General features: G+C 41.5%; 1 protein-coding gene across 1 annotated transcript in view; it reads left to right on the top strand.

The window, feature by feature from the left end:
- The window catches only part of PATZ1 (POZ/BTB and AT hook containing zinc finger 1), a 31171-nt gene that overhangs the window by 7168 nt on the left and 10978 nt on the right, over window positions 1–13025 (top strand). The window contains exons 2-5 of the mRNA XM_027661552.1: window positions 9–1000; window positions 3397–3460; window positions 6736–6807; window positions 9171–9342. Coding sequence (XP_027517353.1) covers window positions 9–1000; window positions 3397–3460; window positions 6736–6807; window positions 9171–9342 — 1300 coding nt within the window. The remainder of the gene's footprint in view (window positions 1–8; window positions 1001–3396; window positions 3461–6735; window positions 6808–9170; window positions 9343–13025) is intronic.

Here is a 13025-nt window from a genome sequence, read left to right as displayed (position 1 = left end):
CCGGCGGGGCTGCGGCGGCGGCCGGCGGCGCCCCCGGGGGCGGGCGGGAGCTGGAGATGCACACCATCAGCTCCAAGGTGTTCGGAGACATCCTGGACTTCGCCTACACGTCGCGCATCGTGGTGCGGCTGGAGAGCTTCCCGGAGCTCATGACGGCCGCCAAGTTCCTGCTGATGCGCTCGGTGATCGACATCTGCCAGGAGGTCATCAAGCAGTCCAACGTGCAGCTCCTCGTGCCCCCCGCGCGCCCTGACATCATGCTGTTCCGTCCGGGGGCTGCCGACCTCGGCTTCCCTCTTGACATGACCAACGGTGCCGCTTTGGCGCCCAATGGCAACGGCATCGCCGGCATGCCCGAAGACGAGGCCACGCGGGCCGCACTCAGCGCCGCTCAGTCCTCCCTGCCCGTGCTGCAGGGCGTGGACCGCCTGCCCATGGTGGCAGGACCTCTGTCCCCACCGCTGCTGGCCTCGCCCTTCCAGAACGTTGCTGCTAGTGCCCCCACTTTAAGCACCAAGAGGGGCAGAGGGCGTCCCCGCAAAGCCAACCTCTTGGACTCCATGATGTTTGGTACCCCGGGGGGCCTGCGAGAGGCCGGTATCCTGCCTTGTGGCCTCTGTGGGAAAGTGTTTACGGATGCTAATCGTCTTCGGCAGCACGAGGCTCAACATGGGGTGACGAGCTTACAGCTGGGCTACATAGACATCCCACCCCCCAGACTGGGTGAAAATGGTGTCCCTGGTCAGGACGACCCCGATGCACCCCGGAAAAGAAGCAGGACGAGGAAACAGGTGGCCTGTGAGATCTGTGGCAAGATTTTTCGGGACGTGTACCACCTGAATCGGCACAAGCTGTCGCACTCTGGCGAGAAGCCGTACTCTTGTCCGGTGTGTGGCTTGCGGTTCAAGCGGAAAGACAGGATGTCCTATCATGTTCGATCTCACGACGGCTCTGTGGGAAAGCCCTACATCTGCCAGAGCTGTGGAAAAGGCTTTTCCAGGTAAGAGAGTGCTTGTAAGGACCACAGACACCAACGGAGACCTAGGAAGTTGTGTTTCCTGTCCCTTGGGATACGTACTTAGGATAGTTGGACTGTTCCATTTTAAAATGTCTCAAGAAGTGGGACTTCCATCATTTCCTCTGGGACGCTATTCTGCAGTCTCCTGAAAGGGTTTAAAAGTAATTAAGACATAGAACTGGGAGTCAGTTGGCTTCTGGGGAACATTCCCAGCTTTATCCCAGACTTGGTGTGAGCGTGTCCTTGGGCAAATGAGTCTCTCCCTCAAATGACTCTTCTGTGAAATGGGTATTGAAATAATTACCTGCCTCACAGAAGTGTCTGGAGACCACTGATTTGTAGGTAGTTTGAAGGTGCTGTTGAAGTGCAAAATAATACATCTCAAGATTATTATTTTTCTCGTATCCATTTTAAATTTTCTTTTTCTTAACTTCCCTTCATTTCTCTTAGTTCGTAATGTTTTTTATCACCCAAATGTGAAGGAAGAGGTGAGATTTCAAAGGCTGCAGCATCAAGTATCTTTTATTACATGATCTTTGTGTCCTTTGGGTTTACATCCTTCTGAAGGGGATCCTGTTTCTGCCCTGCAACATACGTAAGATCTGTGCATTTAATGTTGCTGATTTTCTGTTGTCGCTGTTTGTGGGAGCTAATTTAATGAGTAGTTTGGTACACGTAGTTGTGTTAGTGGTATCTTATAGTCTGAGTTAATGAATTTGAAACTCTTTTGGAAGTTTGCTGCTCGCTTTGAGATTAGAAGTAGTGGGGGGGAGGGGGATGCATACACTTTCATTACTTCTGTACCAGCAGTCAGTTTTCTACAGCAGTTGCCTTGCTCTAACAGGAGGGAAGGAATCAAGATATGAAAACAAATCAAAAGGCCACTAGGCTATATAAATTGTAGAATTGCGCCCCTGCAAATTGTGGAATTCTGCCCCCGCTAGCTCTCTTTTTGATAGAGGGACTTTTTGTTAGAGGGACTTTTTGTTATTGAAATAAATGATGAAAATGTAGCCCTCCCCCCCTCCTTTTTTTTTTTTAATTGGCAATAATTAGGGATGCATCTCCATAAGGACTGCAGATTTAGTGACACAGAGTCACAAAATGAAAATTTCATCCGTGGCTAGAAGTGAAAGTATTTTTCTTATTATAGCGCTACCTGGCATCGTGTACCAATTTTTATTGTTTTTATTGACACTCAAAGATTTCTGCTGTTGCTGTACGAAACGTTTTTGTCATCAAGGGAGAGATACACGTTGAGCTCTCATTGTTCCCAGTAAGTTAATGTGAACAGGCAGGAATGCTGTTACAAAAGTAAACAACAGAAGTGTTTGCATATCTTTGTAAAATCGCAGTATGAATGAAAACTACAGACTTTAGGTTTCAGCCCTCAGTCTTAGGAGCAGCCACAGGAGGCTGGAAGCGTGAGGTCTAATTTTAGTCTCCTTTCCTTTATTCGGTAGCGCAGCACGTGAGGTGGCTGGGCTGGGGGTAGGCTGAAGGACCCCAACCAGTCTGTCCGGTTACACCACTCCAGCCCATCGCTGGAGCTTCGGGTTTAGGAGCCTCACTGCAAAGTTCAGCCTATTTTCTGCCTGCAGTGCGTGAATTCCATCCCGCGCCCTCTCATTGGCGCAGCCGCGAAGCTGGGGGAGGAGAGGGTGGGGAACTTGTTTCCAAGCAGTTTTGGCCTCATACAATGAAAAGCTTTCTTCCCACTAGGAGAAACTCCCACCAGGAAAATCTGCAGCTCTTCAGTCCTTTCTTCTTCAAAGTAGGCTTTGCTGGTTGTGAAAAATAGTCTTTTTTCAGTAATAATTTGCTCTTCCATTGCACCTTCTAGTTGGGACCTTCAGAGCACTTTATTTGTATCAATGCAGTCTCCCCACTAAGTTGTGAGTTAGGACAGTGTTTTTTCATCTTTAAGGTGGAAAATGTGTTACAGCAACAGAGTTTAGGGTCAGTCTTTTTGCACAGAGATACTTAAAGTTGGCTTTTTATATGCATGCTTGGGACATAAACCAAAAAGGTCTGATTTTCAAATATTCAGCAACTGTAAATCAAAGCATCCTGATTGTCAAGATCTAAATAGGATTTTGGAAGGGGACATGCAGGCTTGAAAAACTGTAACTTGTATTTCCCTTTTTCTCTCATCATTCAGTCATAATTTCTTCCTGAGAAAATGCTGCCTTTTTAGCAAGTTGGAGAGGGTGCATAACAAGGTAGAATCCCAGTTGTTGGTGATCTGGTTCTTGGAAAGTTAAATATCACTATATTTGTAATAGATCCAGCACTGGGATTTTTTTTTTCTTTGGTTAAAATGGTAAGTTTATTTTTAGTATTTGTTTTAAGTGTGCTTATGTGTATTTTCCTTTAAGGCCAGACCACTTGAATGGACACATCAAACAGGTGCATACCTCAGAGAGACCTCACAAGTGTCAGGTAGGAGCCAGAGGGGTTTAGACTGATGTGTGGGTGATCTTTGGCATTGGATTTATGTGTGCAGACAATTCTGAAGTACCAGTAAAGACACCATGTGTGTGTGAGTTGGGCTAAATGTTGGTGAAGAACAGTGTTCCAGTGACAGCTGCTTTACATCCCTCCCGTCCCCTCCTTTTCTGTCCCAGCCCAGCCCAGCCCCTCGTGTCATCTACAGCTTTGGTCCTCCTGCTTCCTTCCCCTTCTTCCCCTTCCCTCCTGCTCTGTCCCAGTCTCACCCTGGATCTCTTACTCAGCCACCTGGGCTTGGAGTCAGTGGCACTGATGATTCCTTCCACTCCCCTCCCTTTTTTTTAACTGCAGTTGTTGCCATCAGGAGGCTGCAATGCTGACTACATTTTTTTTTTAGAATAATTTCAAATAAAAATAATAAATTATAATTATCATAACTTGTCAAGATACCAATTTTTTTAACTCACATAGCCTTCAGAACATTGCACTGAGCAAAATTGGAAGCTTTTTTTATCCCAGGGTGAATATAAACAACAGCATCACAATATCCTTTGTCATACAAGGTCACAATGCTGTATATAGTTTTTTGCAGTTAATAAATTATTTGTTAGGGTTTGAAAGATCAAATGAAGGGATATATTTTGTAATTAATTTATAGAGAGATTTAAAAGGTGCATGGAAGTATCAGTTAAAACCAAAGTGAGAATCAGCTCCACTATTATACACTGCCTTCACATAGATGTTGGGCAAATTTCTGTAACATTTCCTGGGCTAAGAGTCTCCGTGCTTGGTTTCTGCAGAGAGATTTATTTAATACTTATTTGAAGAAGTTGGAGCAAGATTATTTTCTTTTTCTTTGAAGACAAGGATTTTTTTCTCCTAAAATATTCACCCACATTTTATGAACTCAGTCAATCCTACATGACTGCTGCCTCCCAATCTGCATTTTTGCACGTTTTGATACATCTCTCCTATGTTTCCTTCAAACTGTGAGAGTTTTGAAACATTTTGCAGTTTTAGTAATCTAGTGAACAGTTCTCCAAATAGCTGGAACCATCTGAAGGTTTCCCTTGACATCCATATGATCTGTGGAAGCCCAGCACCTTTGAGAGTCAGGCCACAGAGCCATCACATTGATTTAACTGTATGTCCTATATAAAGCTTTAGATTGGTTTAAGCTTCTTAAGATGATTTAGGGTTTATAGATTTATACAAATTGGAAAATTCCACTCATAAAAAGACTTCCCAATCTGGGGACAGCAAGGGGTCTGGGTGGATGAAGGCAACCACAATTTTTTTCCATAACCATGTATTTGTCCACAAGTACAAAAATGAATGTTTAGTTCCAACATGAACAGAAACTCCTCAGTCTTTTGCCAGTTGATACCAAGGTGACTGAATGGACACAGTTTATGAATAACACTGATAGATGTGAATTATCCTTTGCCAGCTGATGCCTGATAATTTTTTTATAGTTTCTGATTGATTTAAGTGTATTAAATATAAACTCTGTGTGAATCAGAGGAGACACTAAGAGCTAGAAAGAAAAGAAATGTGGAAGCTAAGATTGTACAGCCAAGCTCAACCCCATCTCCTTGCACACATGTATTTTGTGATAGCAGTTTCTAAGAACAGTCTCTCTCATCATGTGTTGTCTGAAGTGCCATAACACTGCATGCATTGTCCATCTCAGTTAAAAGGCATAGGCTACAGGTTACAAGCATCAGGACAGAGCTGAGATTGTCCTCCAGGCTTGGCTTGTTCTTGATTTTTGACTGCTTAACCCTGCAAAGTTAATTTTTTATGAGTCTTAAGGTATAGAAAATTTGTTAACGACCTCTTGTGTGTCTTTGCAAAAACTACTTGGTAATGTGCTGTCAGATTTAGAAAGTCTTCTTAAACATGCACAGATCTGCTGTACATGGTACAAACACAGAGGGGGTGCTGTCACACTGAACATTTGTTTCAAACATGAAAGCTGAGGTAGAAATTGATTAAGTTCTTGTGATTATCTCATAGCCAGTTATGCTTCTGTTGCGGGATGTGTATCTAAACACAGGATCTGGCCACAAGGAAGGAAAATAGCTTAATATTGGCATGTTGTTTGCCCATTTTCCATTCCTTTTTTCCATGGATTTTATTTGGCAGATTAGCTCCCCATGAGAGCAGCACTGAGCATCCTTTTTGAATCTGTTGAGTTCCCGCTGAACATTCCTGTTATTGTCATGCTTTGTTTATGTTTACTGAAAAAGAGAATTACCCTGTCAGTAAACAGAAGAGCATTCCAGAATCCTCTATTGCAACGGCATTTTTGGAATTTGTGCTCTGATTTAAACAAAATCCACCAGCCCTTTATCTGAGCCCTCATGTATCTTTGCAAACCAACAGATATCTGTGTTTTGTTGATGTGGCATCATGGTACACTTGGAGTACCAAAACAGAAGTGAGAAGGTATCAACCCAATTACAGAATAAATAAAATGAAAGTATGAGGAGCAGGACTCAACCCAACTTGAGAATAAATAAAATGAAAGTATGAGGAGCAGAACAGTTATAAGCTGAGCATCCCTGCAGCAGCTGTAGTTTTGAGTGCTCAGTTTGTAATCCTGCACTCAGCCCCCTAAAATCTGAGCTTCACAGATCTTTCACAAGCATCCTAAGTTCCAGCACCTCTAGCAGCTGATGCCAAAGACCTGACTCCAGCTGTTCCATTACTGTTAAAATAGACTCAGATTAGGGAAGGTCTCCACAGAGGCAAAGCAGCTGGGAAATCAGATCCAAGGAGTCGTTTTGGTGTCCAGGCAAATGGCACTCTGGATTTTTCTTCCCTGGATTGTTGCACTGGTGATTTTTTTGGGTTATTTTTATTCCTTTTTTTTCCCCAATCTGACAGTTTGAGTTGTGATATAGGAGAAGGGGTAAGTCAGTTTTGTGGCCCCAGTGGGATGGCTCAGAGTGCTGACTCCATGGGAAGGGTGAAGCTGTCGGCTTTGGCGTGTGAATGGGATGAACGTTAGGCTGCAGTCTGGGAGGAAATGGTGATCTGAAAATCTGTGGATGTGAAAGAACAAGGGGACAAAACAGAAGTTTGCTCCTTCTCAGAGACAAGAGACAGCTTGTTCTTCTGGCACATTAAATAAAAAAGAAAAATGCAGGTTAAATTAAAGCCCAGCTTAATTGGCATCCCAAGTCCAGTGCTTTTCCCATTGATTTCAATGCAGAATGAGTTTCTTCCTGTCCTAATTTCTCTTACTTCCTGCCTATTAGCAGGAAAATGGCAGCCACCATGGAATAAGCTCAGAGACATCCACATCCATAGAAAAGTTGAAACTTCAAGAGGTATTTCTTAAACAATGTTTTTTAAACTTTATATATTCTTTTTTTGGTCTATTTATATACCTGTGCAATGTTTGATAGGAAAGCACTGGAGCGTTTTCTTCTATGATTAACAATTAATGATAAATATTTAGCACTCATTTAGCACTTCACATCTTTTGTAAAATAAGACCTTTTTTTTTCTCTATACCTTTTATAAATATTAACTATTTGAATATTAACTTTGGGGTTTTCTTTAAGCCTAGTCCTGTTTCCCATTGTTATGATTCAGCTAAACTGGTTCTTGCTTTCTCCGCTGGACTTAATTATTTTTTTTAAGCTTCTTCACAGATATATTTTCTCTATAGCTTATCCAAAGGTGAGCTTTGCACAACTCAGCAGCAAGAGTGAGAAATCAATCACAGAAATTATTATATGGCCTTTCCCTAAGCTTTCAACTTGCTAAGTTCACTCTGGGTCAGATGTGGTTTCACTTCTGGCCCCCCTGTATTTGTGTGATCTGTCTCTGATCTGTTTATGAGCTTATGCCCCCCCCGTGCTCAGGGGTGGACGTTACTGCAGCCCAGTAGCTTTAGATTTACTGATGATGGATCTCTTGGCTGTCATTGATTATCTAGTTATATATCTTTAGCTGATATCCAACACATTGATTACTATCAGTGCTGCAATCCTGCCTTCAAAGAGTGTTTAGCTCTAAGAACATTTCAGTAAGTGAAAGCTGCACCTGTTTTGCTCAGCGCTGTGTCCTGGGATTTCAAAGGAGGAGAAACCTTTCACGTTCAAGAATTTGCCTCTTAATCCTACACTACTCGTAATTTATGAATCTTTGTCTAGTGAGCTTAGTTAAACTGTATCACAGAAATCCAGATAGTTTTACTGTTGCCTTTTTAATTTCATTAAGTCCTGATCCTCTGAGGTGTTAAGTCTTGTGCTTGCTGCAGAGCAGCCTCAGCTCCCTGGAAGTTTGCCACACTGAAGCATCTCACAGGATCAAATGAGTGTAAAGCCTGTTGAAGTTGATAGGTATTTTTCAGCTACCTTCAATGTTTTTTGGATTAAGCTCTTGATTAACTGAATTTTATATAATTATATGTGTTACCCTCTTCTGTATTATCAATTTCACTTACTTGACATTACAGTTTTGGAATTTTACTAGGATTGTTACTTTAACAAGTCTGTCTCTATCGGAACAGTGATTTAATTACGTACAGATACTTGAAAAGGTAGAATATATCCAGTTCCCAAGTCACTTAATAGCCTCATATTATTTTTAGGGGGTTCTGGTTATAACATCTTAAAACTGTGTTATTTTATATAAAGGTGATATAAACAAAACACTGTCCACTCTTGGCTGTCACTGCTGCCCCTTGCTCTGGTCACTGTGATGTGTGTTTGCTTTGGTTTCTGCTCTCACACTTGTGAAGTGGGTCAGACTGTGTCTCCCATACCCTGTACAGCCCATGGCTGGTGATTTATTTCCCCTCAGACACTAGAGATAGAACAAGCCCTTGAGAACTGGCAGGCTGCTGCAGCAGGCTGTGGACAGAGCCTGTGTGCCTGCCCATTCCTGGAATTATAAAAATGGGAGGGAGCCTTCACTCATCATATGGATTTCATCTGGGAAGTGGGCGAGTAGAATGGATATTATACCAAATCAAGCTTGTTACGTGGTAGTAAGTAGAATATGATACCTTGATCAGGGGTAAGTTATAAACAGATTACAATGTCCTGCAGTTATTTTGATACCTGCTCGGTTCTGAGGCTTCACTTGTACAGTTTGTCTGCACTGCTGCTGTGGATACCAGGATGACTCTTCTACTGTCTCTTGTCATATTCTCATCCCAGATGATTCTCTGATGCTTTGTTTGTATGTCTTCATACTCCAAAAGATTCTGTGTACTGAAGTCAGATTGATCACATCAAAGAGCAGAATGTAGGAAGATGAGAGAGGACATTTTGAGTGGTCCAGAGTGATCCAAAGTGATAGCTCAGTGAAATGGCAGAAATTACTGTAAATGGAATGAAGTGGTTTGTGCTATTTCTGTTGTTAAATATTATTTAAAATTTTAGTATCTTCATCGTCAGAGAGGAGCTAAAGCCTTACAACTCTATCTTGATTTAAGTTTTACTGTCTGTAGTATGTTAGAGCCGTTTCCTTAATTCTTTCAAGTAGTAGCATCACATCATGTGCAATGTGTTGGCGATCTGAATTTTTTTGTTTGTGGGGGAAAATGGCTTGTGCATCATGTCATTTGTGTCTTTGCTCAGGATCTAAGGTGTTTACTCTAAAGAATACTAAGTATATTCAACAATATCAGTGCTTTTGGCAGAGCTGATGAGTCACATGGTTCTCGTTGTACCTGCAGACTTGTAATGCTTCCTTTGCCACTCGTGACCGGCTGCGCTCACACCTGGCCTGTCATGAAGACAAAGTCCCATGCCAGGTGTGTGGGAAGTACTTGAGAGCAGCATATATGGCAGATCACTTGAAGAAGCATAGTGAAGGACCAAGCAATTTCTGCACTATCTGTAACCGAGGTAATGAAGAAACTATTCTTTTCTTTCAGTGGGCTGGGGTGGCACTGGAGGGGAGCTGTGAGGCTGAGTGACTCTGCCTGCAACAGGAGGAGGTTGTACCATGTGTATGACCATCCCCTGAGACTGGTGCAGCTGTAGGGCTGGCTGAGAGTTCCTAGAGAAACTCAGTTTAAATCTGAAGCAAATTGTTTCAAGATAGTTTTAAGAATTTTAATTGCTAAATAGCCAGATCCCTGTACAATAACCACAATAAGTTGCCTTGCTGCTGTTCACTATACATCTTCTTTTTCTATACCTGGTTAGACTTGAGTCCTTGCAACCAGTTTGGAAGAAGAATCTCTGAAATACACATCAAGTTGAAAATCATACACTGAGCATAAACAGATTTACATTTTGTTATCAAGTCTTGTTCAACCTCCTGGTGCAGCAGAGTCAAGCTGCTTCTCCCTCCTAACCCAAGAAATTGCTTTGTATTAATGTACATTTCTAAAACAGATTTTGTAAAGAGCACTAGAAATGTGGTTTACCTTTATTTGTACAAATACAGCTTTTCATAGTATCATAGAATATCTGGAGTTGGAAGGGACCCAGAAAGATCATTGGATCCAACTCCCTGCTCCTTGCAGGACTACCTAAAACTAAACCCTATGACTAAGAGCTTTTGAAGCTTTTCTGTCTGTTTATGGTATTCTTCAGTTGAAGATAGTTGGAAATTTAGGTTTTGTGGGATGTAAGGCAAGCTGGAAAAATGATTTTGACTTATTGGTGTCTTTTTTTTTTGAATTATTAATACACAGCTTCAAAATACACTGTTGGCTCACACAGCTAGTAAGGGTTGGAAGAGGTTGCTGCTGTGTTTTGGAATCTTGTTTTTTCCAATGAGTCATTTTTTTTCTGGTGTGTGTTCCCTTTTCTAATTTAAGAGATGTGAAATCTTCTGAGAGAGAGAATAAAGCTGTTCTGTGTTTGATGTGAGGACTGTACAGGGAGCTTTTGGAGTTGATGAGTAATGAGAGACATTAAACTGAAAGGGAAGTATTTGCACTTGTTGAACAGTGTGTTAGGTCCTGAAAGTGATATTAACAGTGTGAGTGGAAAAGGCATCTGGGATGAGAATCTTGAGGTTCTGAGGCTCCAGTAGATGGTGTGAAATGAAGTTTGCCCTCCTTTTCAGCTTCGGAAAAACTGCTTAAGCTTATCCCGATTCTTTTTGTGGTAACAATGGAAGATCCTATCCAAGATCCAGGTGCTGTCCTGCTCTCCTTCAGCTGAGCGTGGTGCCAAACAGAAACTCCCCTGAGTTGGGAGGAATTGTCTTGTTTCCAAGATTTGTGAGCTTGAGTTTCAGCATAACTACCACTGGATGTCACTGCAGCTCTTTGGAAATGGAGCCAGTGTGACAAAGACAGACCCGGCATTCAAACAATGAAATGACCAGGGGGTTTATTCACAGTTTACAAGTCTAAATGTACAGTGGAAATTTAAAAATACTCTTCTCTGCAGAAGGACAGGGGACCTGTTGTGCAGTCACCTTTAAGCAACTCCTTTCTTACAGTTTGTGTACTTCACAGGAGTTGTCAGAGTTGTGTACTGTGAATTCCAGTTTACAGCAGGACTTAAAAAATGTAATTAATGTGGTAAATTACTGTTAAATCTCTACCCAATGTTAAAATTCATAGGAAGGGGAAGTCACAGACTGGATTTGTCAGATAACTGTGTTATGAACTCACTGTTTTACGCTGTAAATGTTGATGACAGATTTATGATCAGTGACAGCAGAATTTTTCATCCCAGGTGTTCTAGAATCAAATCATAATGTTCATAGTTTTAATCAGATATCTTTTAAAACTGTAGAGCCTGACAAGATGGAGTCTAGTGGAAGGTTTCTGGATCAGAAACCCCTGTTTGTAGGCATTGGGACAGTCAGAAGCTGCACTAACCCGACTGTTGTGCCGTGCCTGCGGTGCAGTGGCCTTGGGTTTATTCTTCCCCTGCCTAATGTGCTGGTGTACCTTTTAATTGTAACTTAGCTGGTTCTGGATATAGTAAATGTCAACCTCTGCATATAATAATTGTCAAGCAAGAATGCTTTCCAAGCCCAGGCTACTTGTAGAGAGAATTTTGGATGTTGGCCCACAAAAAAAAAAAACAAACTGGATGAAAAGCTGACTCTTACCCAGCTGAACATTCCCAGAGTTAATGACAGAGCTTAGAATCCCTCACTTGGACTGAAAGCTTTTCTGTGGAGCTTAATTAAGCATCTCATGTTCTTTTAAAGGTGTAATGGATTTAGGAGATTGGGCTGGAACTCAGCACCTGGCAGAAAGCAGCAGCCAATGGTTTGCCATGTCATGTGTGTGCCCATTTGTTGATCATATCTATTTCTTTCACAACATGGCAGTTTAATATCCAGAAATTAGCAGCTGTGATTTGATGGTTTTTCCAGGTTATTTTCTTACTCAGGGTCTTTATGTTTAGAATAATAATGGAAACAGTTTAAATCAGGGAAACAGTGCAATGGTTTTGGGGGGTTTTTTGGTTGTGGTTTTTTTTCCCCTGGGATTTTGGTTGTTTTGTTTGTTTTGGGGGTTCTTTTTGTTTTAATTTGGTTTTTTCTTAAGAATTTGTCCAAAATATGCTTATAAAACACTAATCCTCAAGCCTCACTTTTTAAGACAAATTCTCTTTAATCAGGTTAAATAAAAAAGACCTGCTTCTGTTGTCTTGTTGCATAAATTTCTATTACCATCCTTAGGAACTTTATTTGCTTGTGTGGACAAATTCAAGAGATTGATGACTTTGGCAAGTCTTGAGCTGGTACTTTGTAATAACAGGTGCAACTCAGAAGTTTGGGTTTCTGTTTTGAACACAGACACTGTTCACAGAAATCAAATGAGTGAGGAGGAGGGTAAATATTCCAATCACAAGTGGGATAGAATTTATTGTTACTATAAGATAAATTCTTGCACTTTTCATGGAGGACACAAAGTCCATTAAAGCAAGAGATTCTCTGCATGTTCCAACTAAATCCAAATTAGAATTTTTGAACAGGGAGCATCCTGCAATTATTTCTCTAATTTATCTCCATATAGATGTTATGTGGCAGATCAAGGGATAGGTCCCATTTATATAAAGCAGATAATTTCCTCTCTATGCATGTTTTTCTTCTGGTATGAAGAAATAATCTGCTTCTCAAAGCAGAGAGATGTGTAGGGTAAAACAATAATTACATTCCTTCTCAGAAAAATACTGCCACTTTATCCTCTGCACAAGTCTGACTTTGTTCTGAAAGAGACTTTTAAAAGTAAGGGATTTTTGTCCATGGACCCCCATCTTTCTAGGACAGGCATTCCTAATTAGTCTGGTGGAGGAAAAAAAGGCCAGTGCTAAGTGCTTCAGGAAAAAATTAGGATAAAAACAAACTCCCCCAAATCTCCCTTTAAACAGTTTCCCATGAAGCAGTTGGCATTCTTAGGGCTTTGATGGAAGTTGATGACTCACATGTTCATCTGCCAAGTGCATAAAGGGGAGCTAACACACTTTGCAGCAGTTTCCATTATATAAAACAATGTGCTCTACAAATAGAATTGCAGAGTTCAGAAATAATATTGTGTAGCAGAGATTACAGCTTCAGATTCTCCTGTGTCAGTCCTGGTATAGAAAGCCACTGAATACCTGTGTGT

Source organism: Corapipo altera, unplaced genomic scaffold (assembly GCF_003945725.1).
Source record: "Corapipo altera isolate COAL_440 unplaced genomic scaffold, ASM394572v1 150, whole genome shotgun sequence".
Taxonomy (NCBI): Eukaryota; Metazoa; Chordata; class Aves; order Passeriformes; family Pipridae; genus Corapipo; species Corapipo altera.
Note: the sequence above shows the minus strand (reverse complement) of the source record. Positions and strands in the feature narration are given on the sequence as shown.